The 14065-nt window shown below is 41.9% G+C and overlaps 1 protein-coding gene across 1 annotated transcript in view; it reads right to left on the bottom strand.

The window, feature by feature from the left end:
* Positions 1 to 1451: 1451 nt before the first annotated feature.
* The window catches only part of LOC135087198 (uncharacterized), a 77831-nt gene continuing 65217 nt past the window's right edge, over positions 1452 to 14065 (bottom strand). Inside the window, exons 14-20 of the mRNA XM_063982036.1 lie at positions 10541 to 10631; positions 9575 to 9692; positions 8163 to 8307; positions 5685 to 6685; positions 4755 to 4814; positions 3311 to 3367; positions 1452 to 1781 (exon numbers count right to left, since the gene is read on the bottom strand). Coding sequence (XP_063838106.1) covers positions 1719 to 1781; positions 3311 to 3367; positions 4755 to 4814; positions 5685 to 6685; positions 8163 to 8307; positions 9575 to 9692; positions 10541 to 10631 — 1535 coding nt within the window. The 3' untranslated portion in view covers positions 1452 to 1718. The remainder of the gene's footprint in view (positions 1782 to 3310; positions 3368 to 4754; positions 4815 to 5684; positions 6686 to 8162; positions 8308 to 9574; positions 9693 to 10540; positions 10632 to 14065) is intronic.

Raw genomic sequence — 14065 nt, 5'->3', positions numbered from 1 at the left:
TATTTCTAATGTGATAAATGTAGCTGATTGTAGTGTGCAACATTAAATGAGGCAATGTGCCTTACAAGGTACATGTATCTAAAACTCAGATGTTCGGACAATTGAACAGTCAACGAAACTAGGCGATTCCTTTTGACGAGTTTAGACGGCGATCTCAAATTTGAGCGTAATCGCTTTAGCAAATATTGCACACATTCGCATCAACGCACTTAAAAATAACACACTGTACGATATAAGATATTATTTGAGTAAGAGAGAGGGAGAGCGTCGCCCGCTAAACCTAGGGCGGTGAATAGCGACCTCGGAATACAAATGAGGTCCTATCCCTGTAATATAGTGCCCCCCACTCCTATGCGATATTATACAAATATGAAAAACGACGGTACAATCGCCGCACTACAACTGGACAATTGACGTCACACCCTTAACTATTGTTATGGAATAGGATCGGACATTCGCGTCGGGAACCGAACCCATGCCCCCCTTTGGATCAGTCATCGCGAATCCCGGCGCTCCCTGCGACGGCCATTGAATAAAACCCGGGAATCCTATTTCACTGCATTTAACATAATACCTACATGGATAACTGAAGAGCCAATATTTCACACTGAAAACACACATGCAGCTGCAAAAACATGTAACACATATTTTTAAGTCGATGCAAATTGATAAAAAACGTGACACGATTTTGCATCTGCGCGTATGCTCACTAATAAAGTATTGGAGTCTCATTAAGAGCCTATCTTATTTACAGTGCAATATAATATGGGTTAAGCAATGATTATAGTATGAAGGATTTATGGGTGACTATAAACGCCCATAATCCACTACAGTACGACACATATATATTTTTTTGTATTTTTATTTTTTTATTCTGTATCAATCACATTCTGGCATGGTTAAAAACCATTAAACAAAATGGCCGCTAACCATTCATTCTTAACTATTTCAAGCAAATAATTTAAACATCAATTATATCTACAAAAATTTAGGAAAGATGTGCCTGTTGCTTTCTAAAATGTCCATACGCAAGTTATGAGTATACTTTGCACTTTGATATATTTCTAACTTATGTCATACGACCAGAGCACATCTCATGTACGTGTACAATTAGCTTTGCTTATATCACTACTAGATAACACGAGAAAGAATCACAGCATTTCACTTGATTGAACACAAACTTATCACCGTACAAACGCAGTCATCTCGAGCAGTCTTTATAGTTCATCGCCTTATTAGATAAGTTTGTGTCAATTGACAGTCAGGTGAAAAAAGCTGTACCAAGTATCAAGATCTTAAGCATCGACATTTTCAACTTCGTACTCCTCTTTACACCTGGCCGTTCCCTCCTTTCCAGAAAACAAACAAACTTTTGACGTGGCTTTTGCATCATCAAATAAACAAGTGTTGCCAACATTAAATGCCAAACAATTTATATAACCATCATACTAATATTAATATATAAACGCGAAACATGCATAAATACTGTTCGGATTAAAACTGTTTTAAGTATTGTTCTGTCACTAGGTCACCTAGACATAGGTGAAGCTGATTGGCAGGGGAGGGTTGGCGGGGGTCATGGTACAGACGCAGAGGCGGTCCCCGTGGACCACCATCGGGGCGCACATGTAGTGCTGTACCGTCTCCAGCGCAGGCGAGGTGGTGACGTCAGTGTATGGGCGCGACCACTGCAGCAGCGTGTACCGGTAGCTCGTATGCTAGTCCGACTTAAACTCGGTATCGATTCGGCGCTCGAGGGCCTGCAGCTCTTCCTCCAACTCCTGTAATTCAAATACATTTATCTTGTAAACGCTTTTAAACGTCCTAGTATTATTTTAACCCTACCACTGCTTCTGCAGGGACAATAAGGCTAAGAACTCATGGCGCGATTTTCACCCGCGCCCGCGGCAGTTGCGGGCCCGCAGCTTCTGTAGAATGCAGATACTTATGTAAAAACTAATGCACAACTCACGACGCGGTTTTCGCCCGCAGCGTGCGCGGTTGTAATCGGGTCCCGCTCGGCGGGCGACCATTTTGTACCAGTGACTTAGCACACGCGGCGCGATTTTAAATCGCGCCGTGAGTTCTTAGAATAACCGCGCAAATAACGCTCCTGTGAGTTTTGAAATAAAACCGCAATTCCACAAACACCGGGGGCTCGGGCTAAAATCGCACCGTGAGTTCTTAGCCTAAATGGGCCAATGCTGAGACGAAACAGCACAAGAAACTCAGCCTCTTTTTCAATGGTCTTTATAATAGTAGTGTTGGAGAGAAACTCAGGAGGTTGCTTGGTTTTGGCAAAGGTTTGTATTGTCTTGTTGTATAGCTTGGGGTCATTGGACAAAATTCTACGTGCTCACAGACCGGGCTTTAGTTGTACAGACAGTGGTTCGAAAAGGAATGTGAAAATGGCCGTGCAAGCAGCACAGACGTAATGTGTAGCGCCATCTATGGTTCTTAATATGAATTGGGTCGTTACTCATGTTAGTTCGGTAAAAGCAAGAAGTACCATAGATGGCGCTTTACAAACTGTTCATAAAGATCCCGCTAAAAATGTTATTGGTTGGAATTGGATTGGAACCAGTAGACAACAGCACATCGGACTATACACTTGATTGCCTCAACCCTATTCCAACTGCATAAGATAAGTGTTACCTGGAAGTCTTTAAATAGACTTCGGACGCAGGTTGGCCGTAGTAAGGACAATCTGGTGGGGATTCTTGGATGGCTTAAACATGGAGTGTAGGTGCGGTTTTGTTCCCCAGTCGATGAAGCACCTGATGTCATGCCCTGAGTGCCCAAGCAACTGCACTCAGGAGGATTTGATGAGTGCTACTGACAACGCCACTCTTGTGGCGGAGTTTTGGACTGACACTGTGTAGGTTAGTTGTCGACACGAAAAGAAGAAGAAGAAGAAGTGTTTAGCTTGGCGTGATGGCGTTTGTAGAAGTTACTAATAGTCTCGTTCACTAATCTACTAACCTAATCAGCATGTCTGGACTGAGTTTATCACTACTGTGCACAATCGAGAGACTCACAATGTTAGGCTGTTGTCACCTTATAGTTTTATTTTCTATAATGCCATAAGGAATTCGCATAATGACTGGAAATATCTCTAAGAATTCGCATGCGAATTATGCCATTCCATATTTTTATGCAATAAAAATTCTAGAGGCTACACTTCATCATCATCATTTCAGCCATAGGACGTCCACTGCTGAACGTAGTCCTCGAATGATTTCCATATTGACCCGTTGGTATCAGCCTGCCCCCATCCTTCCTATCTACCTTAATGAGAGGCTTCACTTACCTCATCTGGGTTGTTAGGCGGAGGAGGAGGGTTGCGCAGGGCTTCAAAACTGAAAACCTGAAACAAATACGCATACAGGTTAGACATTGGTGTACTATACGCGGCTACAGCACCAAAGGCGATAGTTATGTCTGTAATTGTACAGGTGCGCACCGATGTTTTTGTATAGAGTTTGACAGACACTATTTTACTTTAACAACAAACGTCAGACATAGTACGTCAAACGTTTGTTGTTAAAGTAAAATAATCTTTTATCATAATTGCAATAGTGCGCTAGCAGTGAGTTCATTCAAAGCCTCTTAAAAGCAATGGTGTGAGCTGAACTATAGGGCTACCAGAATCTCATGGCAAACAAAAATAATATTGGAAAATTGTGTCTTTCATATGGTAATTGTCTATGGCTTTATTGTCACTTGTCAAAGCAAATTATGAAAGCTGCATCGAAAGGAGGGTTATGTTTTGTAATATTATAGGAAAATGTCTTGAAAAATAAGTAAAGTTTTCCTATGTTAAAAACCCGATGTATAACAACATTCTTCATACACATACCTAAAATGTATATTGGTACTTCATGTTCATTATATTAAAGTCACTAATAAAAATTTAACAGTATCAAGATCGTTTAATCCAATTTCCCCAGTATTGCACTCAACGAAAGTTTATTTTCCCCATTTGCCATGAGATTTATTTATTTATTTTTGGGAAACATACAGTTACAATATAATTTAACTTAGGTGCAGTAAGAAAACACATAAACCAATTGAGTTTCCACCCAGAATTAAGTTTTAACAGAGATTCTGGTGCACCTATATATCTATGCAAGAATAACAATAGAAAAGACATGCAGTGCGCACCTATGTGACATGAAAGCAAATGATTATGATATGCTATACGATTAAATATTATAAATCGACGGTGAAGTGACAATACCTCCATGCAAATGCAGTTAGCATTTATTTTTTTAGTTTTCAGGAGATAGAAAAAAATACGTAAATGTTATTTGTTGCGCAGTTATTTCCACAAAGTTTTATTGCTATCTAAAAAGAAATATCAGTTAGGAGAAAAATTTCGAATGGAAAAAGTTAACGCGAAATTAAATTTTAAGAAAATCAATTTTTTTTAAAACCTTAGTAGGTATTGTTTTTTCCCCGTCGAAATGTGAAAGTTTGTGAATATGGGTGGATGGATCTCAAAAGTTCAATTAAAAAGAAAAATTTAAAGAAACAAACGAGGAAGAAAGAAGGAAGAAAGAAATAAGCGAAAGAAAAGAAAAAATCTTTATTTGGTCCAAGACTCAAATCACCACAAATGAATTAATGTAAATTTAGTATCTATGTATGTACAAAGCGCCTTGTTTATCCTTGTAAGCTTCAAAACTAACTGCATATGATGCTGAATGATGATGATGATGAATATGAGCAGGCCTAATTCATTTCGCACTCACCTCCTCGGGGGCATTAGATGGGCCGGGCAGAGCGTTTAGAATCCCATCGAAACCGAACACCTGAAAAAATGCGCGGTTTTTTCTGTTGACAACACACCAAGACACACTGCGCAATGTACAGTCTAGTGTGCACTGTACATTGTGAACGAGTATATCAAGTGACGCACCAACTGAATTTGGTGCAGTACTTTTACGTGATGTGAAAAAGATTGTAGTTAAATAGCATTTGAAAGGCATTTTGAAAATGTGCAGTCTCGTTTCTCATAAGACTTAAACTTTATTCAATCATTATTTTAGATGCTGGATCCAGCAGGTGACCTTTGGGGCACTGGGTCGTGTAGCCCGTAGTTCAATTGAAGAAAAAGATACACTCGACATCAAATAAATCGCACCTCCCGCGACAAGCACTTTCAAACGTATGCATCCCGACTTCCCACCAATATTGGCACCATTTAAAAGCCTAGTTCTAAACTTCGTTTCATTAAAGGAAAGGTTTTTACCCCAAAAATGTGTCTTTAGAAGGATCCAGAGTCACTTCTTCAAAAATTAGGTAGTTACGCTTGATCAACTTTTATGGCTATAAAACTGTTAAGTAGGGATTAATCGCTATCCATCTGTTAAAGAGGACACGTGACATCATTATTTGGTTTTATAACCATAAAAATTGGTCTAATTGATCCCAGAGGTGAGCCCAAAGTTAGGTCTCTTTTCAAGTCACATTTATGGTATATGTTAATCGTTTATTAAGAAATTAAATGTGTTTTTCTTTAAGTTTATTTATTGGGCGCTCAAATAACACCAATATTGTTGGGGCAACATGATTGTGTCAGAAGAAAATCTTTAAAGTAGGCGTCGCGGAAGGTGCGATTTATTTGATGTTAAGTATATTTATTTTACAGAAAGCTAAAGATACAGTATTCTCATACTCACATCCGAAGCAGAAGCCCACGCTTGTGGCTCGGCGAGCGCTCCGAGCTCGTGGGGCAACTCCGGCGCGCGCGTCATGTCGCAGCCGACTTCGCGGGGCAGGTCCCGGGCCAAGTCGAGCGTCAGGTCACGAGCAGGGATCTCCCGGGTCAGGTCCAAGGGCAACTCGCGGGTCAGGTCCCGTGGCAGCTCGCACAGCTCCCGTGGCAGCTCGCGCAGCTCCCGTGGTAGATCGCCATGAGCCAGGTCCCGTGGCAGATCGCGATTAGGCAATTCGAGCGCTAGATCCCGGGGTAAATCGCGAGGCATGTCGCGGGCCATGCCATGGCCCAAATCACGGCCCATGTCGCGGGCCCTGTCGTGGCCCAAATCACGGGCCATGTCATGGCCTAAATCACGGGCCATGTCGTGGCCCAAATCGCGGGCCATGTCGCGGGCCCTGTCGTGGCCCAAATCGCGGGCCATGTCGTGGCCCAAATCGCGGCCCATGTCGTGGCCCAAATCGCGGGCCATGTCGTGGCCCAAATCGCGGCCCATGTCGTGGCCCAAATCGCGGCCCATGTCGTGGCCCAAATCGCGGGCCATGTCGTGGCCTAAATCACGGGCCATGTCGTGGCCCAAATCGCGGGCCATGTCGCGAGACATATCATGGCCTAAATCACGAGCCATGTCGTGACCCAAATCCCGGGCCATATCGCGGCCCATGTCGCGGGCCATATCGTGGCCCAAATCCCGGGCCATGTCGTGGCCGAAATCGCGCAAGTCGTGGCCCAGATCCCGGGCCATATCGTGGCCAAAATCACGGGCTAAGTCGTGGCCCAAATCCCGAGCCATGTCGTGGCCAAAATCGCGAGCCATGTCGTGGCCAAAATCGCGGGCCATGTCGTGGCCAAAATCGCGGGCCATATCGTGGCCCAAATCGCGGGCCATGTCGCGGGGCATGTCGCGGGGCGTCGGCGGCACGTACTGCACCGGGCGGTAGTCCGGAAGCAGATCCACCGAAACTGTCGAATATTGAACCCATTAGCAACACTTGATAGTATTTTGGTTTACCTGTACCATTCTACGTTACTATAACGGTATCTTTCGATTACATGACGGGGAATCAGCTGGTAGTATACAAGTTGGTTGACTGGTGGCATAATACAACGTCTATTTTTACTTAGAAATTTTAGCGACAATCAGGCCTTAACGTGGAAGGCGTCAGAGGAAACTTAAAGCCCCGGATTAAATATGAGAAGAAGCCCCGTCACGCCACGACGTCATTTCACAGAAGGCGGCGGAGCTTGAGAACGTAAGATCGATCCTTGTACTCCTCTGCTACACGCGAGAAGACGGTTGTTTGGCCGTTCCTTTCTTCCTGCCACAATGGCCAATCAGGATGCTAAATGTGGATAAATCCCACCCAAAATACTTAACTATCAACAGCTGATTCCACTTTCATTTTAAGCTTCAGCCAAACCAACGCCAGATCGCGTCCGCGATGGCGACTACAGCGCGTGAAAAGTTGTTTTTTTTTTTACATAAGAACCGATCGAAAGTGACACTGCAGTGATGGATGACAAATTCAAAACAAACGAATTATTTTTTTTTTTTTTTTTATTATAAAACCTTTTTAACGAATCCTACTATCTATTTATACTTTATTAAATCTATGATTTTATAAAACAAAAACGTCAAAGAGACAACCGGCGATCTGACGCATGCAGACGCTGCATAGATCGCCGCGATCAATGACAGGACGCGTTGATATAAACTCATCGCTACCAATGAGGGTTTTCGGGAATGAAAGATCCGCTAGATGGCGGGACGTGGATGTGAGGTCTGACTGCTGCGTGATTGGTGGATTTTGACATATCTGTCAATGTCATGTCAAAAATAACCAATCATGCAGCATTTGGACCTCGCGTCTACGTATTGCCATCTGGCGGATTTTTCATTCGCGAAAACCCTCATTCATACACAACATCTGATCGCCATCGCGCAGGCGAGCTGCACGCGTTGCTTTGGTCGAAGCTTTAAAAACACATAATAGTCGCGTGGTAAAATGTATAAATAAACACATCAAAGGAGTCTACGGATCGAGTAAAGTTTTAACTATAAAAAAATACTAATTATGAACATAATATTATTACCAAATTTAATAGTCCAGCCTGGGTACATTAGTCCTTTATTTAAATAGTGAATATAAAAAAACATTAACGATCCGCAGGGTTATATTCCAAAAACATACTTGATCCATTTAAACCTTATATCTTCGGAATAATTTACTTCAGAGTACTACTACTATTTACTAGTATAGTCTGGTCGCCGAGCACGTACATGCTCAGAGACCGGGCTTTATATGGGTCACGCAGCTAAAGTTGAGGCGAACACCTTACTTAGCGAGCGTATACAGTAGGTATACAGGTACACAGCTTCGATTGTATTGATTGCCTCAACTCTCGTTGCGCAGCCTATAGTATTTGTGGTGATACTCACGGTCGTCAAAGTTGTATTGCGGGCTCAAATTCCTTTGAGGGCTGATGTTGCTCGGTGGAGGAATATAGATGTTGGGCAGCGGCCCACACGCCTCCGACTGGTACGAGAGTCCGCCTGGCGCCGCCTGCGGGAACGGCTGGTGTACCTGATTTGAGATAAAGGCCCAGAATAATAATAAGTACTTCGTACAGATTTTCTTCGCGAAGGTATTTAAAAAAAATATGCTCAATGTCGTTAACAATATGGTGTAATTTAGCTTGTCTCAAGTGTCGAGCACCATTTTGTTGACAAACGTCAGTGATCACTACTGCGCCGAAGCCATAGGGCTGACTTCGGTAAAATGATGTGTGACGTGAGGTGCCAAACTGCGGAAAATGGCGGAGGAAATAGATAAATAAGCATGAATTATATTTTGTGTTTCTATTATTATTCAGGCAGTTAAAATACTGCACAGTATTAATTACACCGCCGTTTTTACATATAATATGGTTTTTTGTCTTTACAATGCAAATGGGTGAAGAATACACGTGCGTGCGTCAATACTCGCTCGTGATTGTTCTGTCGATTAGGTATCTCAGGAGGTGAAGTCGCGCGTGTTTTGTTTTCGATGCAAACTCGCGGAGATGAACAGGCCTGATAAGGGTCAGACACCCCGCAGTCTGCAGACTCATTCATTTTTTTTGTTTTTGAAACAACTTTATAATTACGTTGTACACTAAGAACCAAAATACTGGAAACGGTTTGCGTGACGCGATTCATGACGTCACAAACTCACACATTGACGCACCTAGTTGCGTCGTATTGAATAGCGTTCTTTGTTTGACGTCACATTGAAGAGGTTTGAGCACGCATGAGTTATCTAAACATATTTTACTTGAATCGTGATGGATCGGGTAGTTTACAGCAATATCAAATTTATTGAAAGACATTTCTTTAAAAACACAAAAGACGTTTGTGAAGATGGGTGGATATTTTCAGACAGGAACTCTACGGCCGGCAAGACACGGACAGCTCGAGCAGTTAGTCAGTGATCAACATACACGGACCGCTCTTGCAGTCAAGAGTCAACAGCTTGAAGCTGCCAGTGATAACTGCTCGAGCAGTTGGTATTAACTGCTCAACAAATCACAAGCGCGCGCGCCGTGGAATGAAGAAAGTGGGCGGAGGTAACTGCGCGAGAGCTGTCGACAGCTCGAGCAGTCAGTGTATGGCTGGCGACTGCTTGACCGCACGATGAAAATTCACCGTGCTGTCGACCGCCCGAATCAGTTGCAACTGCTCGAGCGGTTCGTGTATGTGCGTCCATAGAACTCCGCAGTTCACTGTGCAGTCGCAGCTTGAAGCTGTCGACCCTGACTGCTTCAAGCGGTCCGTGTATTGCCGGCCTAAAAATAATAGAGAATTGAACTGACCGGTCGATAGTCGGGGTAGGGCGAAAGGTTGCTGGCGTGTGGCGGGCTTGGGTACCGGCCGTAAAAACGGGTCATAGGCTTCATGCCAGCCATCCGCTGATGTGGCATCATGTGGTACCTGTTGAAAAAGAACATAACATAACATTAATTTCGAACTCCTCCTATACTCTTCTGATTGATTTCGTTGCGGGTCCAATGACATTTAACTTTCCTCCGGGACAAACTCGACTTTCACTGGTCAAGCTGTTGATCCTGGCTACAAAGGAGTTGCAGCGGTGAGAACGAGAGGTGGGAATAGTGCCATGTTGGAAATTACTTAGCTAAATGTCGAAACTATGACGACCGGTTCTGTGCGGCGCGCATTCACTGCAAACTATAGTCGATTCAGCGTAAGAAGGTGATTTACGCCTGTTTTCACCATCAATTCCTCATTTTTAAGTGACGCCTATGAAAACAAAATTCCTGTTGTGTTACCATAGCGGTCACTTAAAAATTAGGAATTGTTGGTGAAAACAAGCATTAGACAGTTAAAACGTTTCGTTTTTAAGGTGCTCCCTTGCCGGGAGCATTCGCGTGCAATAATAACGTTACAGATTCGAGTATTACATCAATGAGGGAGGAAAACCGAGCATTACAATGCACACCTTGTAATAATACAATGTAAGTCAATCAAACAGTCGGTCCACCTAGCTAGTGGGTGGCCTGCCCACGCTACGTCTTCTGGCTCGTGGTCGCCACTCAAGAACTTTCCTGCCCCAGCGGCCATCAGCTCTACGAGCTATGCGCCCCGCCCACTGCCACTTGATTTTAGCGATTCTGCGGGCTATGTCATTCACTCTGGTTCTCCTATGGATCTCCTCACTTCTGATTCGATCACGCAGGGAAACTCCGAGCATAGCACGCTCCATCGCCCTTTGGGTGACCTTGAGCCTTCTTATGGGGCCCATGGTAAGCAATACAACTTACGGTGGAGGCATGCGTGGCTCGTGCGGATTATCCGGCGCGCGGGCTTCGGCGCCTTGCATCATGCGCGGGGGTCCCATCGGAGCGGCGATCGCTGTAAACAGAAAGTGCGACTTAAAACACCCACTCAGCTATCACAGCCTCGTGTGAAGTATTCGCATAGAATTGGCTCGAAGTGTAGGCAATGTCTTCATATCAACATGCAAAACTACCTACGATCTTGCTAAAATAGTCCGATACTTTCGCTGATGCATAAGTAAATATTTTATAGCTCAAATTCTACATAAATATCTTCTTCGAACATTTAAAATAGTGTAATTGATTTTTATAAAAAAAAGTTACATTGCAACTGTTGGTTTACTTATAATAAACCAACCTACAGCGTTACGATCGATATGCCTTTTAGTCCAGTCATTTTAGCTTGAAAAAGTCAGACCGACTACGCAAGATGTCAGCATATAATTATACAGATACATATCTTTGCTTGTGGTGGGGACTACGGGAATAAACCGTGCTTTGTTTATAGCCTCAAGTCTCGTTGCTCAACCTATACAACTCTTGTACCATTTTGGTTGGTCTGAGACAACTTTTAGAACTAAAGAAGATTAAGAAAATTCAGCTCACTATCTCACATTTTGAGGATAATTGCTAATTTGACTGGACTATTTACAAGAAAAACACGCAGGTCAAAAGTCTAGATAAAGTAAGTAAGGAGAGGAGGTAATTACGTCATTTTCTAAACTAAGTTAAGGAGAGTACATTATGGTCCCAATCAACTAATTATACAAAACAGACTCCTGCCTCCGTAGACCAAGTATACAGTACTTACTACGTGACATTAAAGTTTTAATTCTGAAATAATTCGTTTTATTCCGGCATTTCCTATCTGTCACGCACGAACGTTACTTTGTCTAGGGTGCTGAAACCTCAAAATATCTATGTATCATAATACAAATAACATATTTTACAATTTTTAAAGTAAAATTACATTCTTTTTACTACACAGATGAAAGATATACCAAAATCTAATTAAGTGGCTATAGTGGTACACAATCGAATCCACGCAATTAAAAATATGAACCTCTATATTAGTTAATCAATAAACAAGTTGCCACCAGATTGTCTACACTTATGCCAATTCTATAAGACTTTTATGTAAACTAGCAAGTGTCAGTGTGTAGTCCGATAAGCAATGTAGGTACATAACACTCATATTCACAAACAATACTGTGAGCACAGGGTCCCAAAAACTTATTCATAGACAATACTTAAGAGTGACGGAGTGACACACGAACCAATCACAGAGCTCTATTCAACGCTTTGCGTTCGACTTCGCACAGCGTTGCTGCTTCACTTATGCAAGCATCGTTTATGAATATGGGTGTAAATATCAAGGTGAAAGGAGCAACGTGCCAGGGTAGCACACAGGGTGCACGAACATTTAGACAAACACTTTTAATAACATTAAAACATTCAGTTTTTGGAAGCATCATGATCATCACCTACAAGTTTGGCCAGTTGGATGCGGAAGTGTTTTTGACGGTTGTTGTACGCTTTTTGGCAGATTAAATAATAACGAAACGAAAAACTGTTAAAAAAACTTAATACCAGTCCCTAGCTATATTTTAAAGACAAATATTTGCGTACTATTGAGCGTTGTTACGATATTTAAGGCTAAGAACTCACGGCGCGGCTTCTTTTTTTTGCAGTTTTGGAATAATCAAGCTACCCTGCAACCACGACGGGCGGTAGTGAAAACCTCGCCGGGTGTTCTCAGCCTAAATGTAGACTTTTAAAAAAATCATCTGGCCGCGTACCGGAAAACGCAGCGTGGGACGTCCACCCACAAGGTAGACCGATGACATCATAAAGGTAGCAGGGAAGTGCTGGACGCAGGCCGCTAACAATCGATCAACATGGAAAGCATTGGGGGAGGCCTATGTTCAGCAGTGGATGTTCTATGGCTGAAATGATGATGATGACGTGGAAGGCACCTCCAGCTTCAACGAAAGTTCAAATCGACTTCACGACAATATTTTCTTCAGAAATGATGTCTTAAACTAAACAAACTATATGTATAACTAAATAGACTACCATGGTGTCAAATAGCCTATTACGCAATCTCGCTGAACATACAAAGGGGTTCAGTTTATATTATGTAATGTATGATGCACTTCTATTATAATTATTATTATCTCCTCGCTCCAGCTTGACACCCCACCAGATGTGGGAGGATGCGTAGCGAGAGATGTGTTTGTAAAGAATCAATAGAATCGCTTCATTTACCGAGGCGAGGTAAACAGTTGCTACGGCTTACAGTTATATTTTTTAAATTATATATTTCTATGTTCTTCTTTTCTTATCTTTATCTATACGATAATAAGCGAATGTCGAGAACAGCAGAAGCTTTGTAAAGTTTGATGATGTTTTCAGGAGTTACTAAACAGGGATGTATAAAAACCATCCAGTAAAAATGTCCGATACAGTACTCGTATTTTTCAGAAAACCAATCAAAAATCTCAACACAAATAATAGTGTATCAAAAATTACTAAGATCGTTTGCCATTATGTTTAGGTTTTACTTATTTTAAATATTCGACTAAATGTTTTGTTAGATAAGTATAAAAAATACTATAATTCAGCTGAATACGATGTGATTAACTGTTAGTATAATAGACTACACAAGTAAAACTTAGAAAAAGATTTTGGTATTTCAGTTTAAAGATATCCATGAAGTAGGGTGTCCACAAAAATAACTATTGAAGACAACAATTATATAAATTTGATTCACCAACTAAGCAGCGCTGTTTGGTTTAGTTTATTGAAATAAATATTCAACTAGGTAGGTAAATATTTTTTTATAAAATGTACTATAGTTTAACTGAATGCGTGATTATCTGCTAGTAGACTACACAAGTAAAACGTAGAAACAGATTTTCGTATTTCAGTTCCAAGAACTATATCCATGAAGTAGGGTGTCCACAAAAATGACTATTGAGGACAGAAATTGCTTTATTATTTGACTAGCGACAATGTATTATACTTAAAAACACTATCTTTTAAAAAACCGCATGAAAATCCGTTGCGTAGTTTTAAAGATCTAAGCATACATAGGGGCAGACAGACAGGATAGCGACTTTGTTTTATAATATGTAGTGAATCCACCAACGTAGCAGCGCTGTTTGGTTCGACCTAAGTAAGCGAATCTGAACCATTCGATAATAACATGACAGTGCTTATATTTTCATGTTTTCCTATTAATCGTATAGCAAGTTTTCATTAGGTTCCAAATCACTTGCTTGGTCTAAAAAATGATACGCAACAACGACCCGACCACAATCTAAACTCTAAAGCTCGGCGCAAAAGGGCTACCGACCACAGCCACCGGTGGGTGTCGCGCGCTACCGCCACATTTCTAAGAGTATCAGAAATGTCACATTTTATAACAATAATATCGTATCGTCATACGTATTGGATCGGATAGGTATTTGAATCCACCTAGGATTAGGTACTTGTGCCATTAACGCC

Source organism: Ostrinia nubilalis, chromosome Z (genome assembly GCF_963855985.1).
Source record: "Ostrinia nubilalis chromosome Z, ilOstNubi1.1, whole genome shotgun sequence".
NCBI lineage: Eukaryota > Metazoa > Arthropoda > Insecta > Lepidoptera > Crambidae > Ostrinia > Ostrinia nubilalis.
This window is presented reverse-complemented; position numbering and strand designations above follow the sequence as displayed.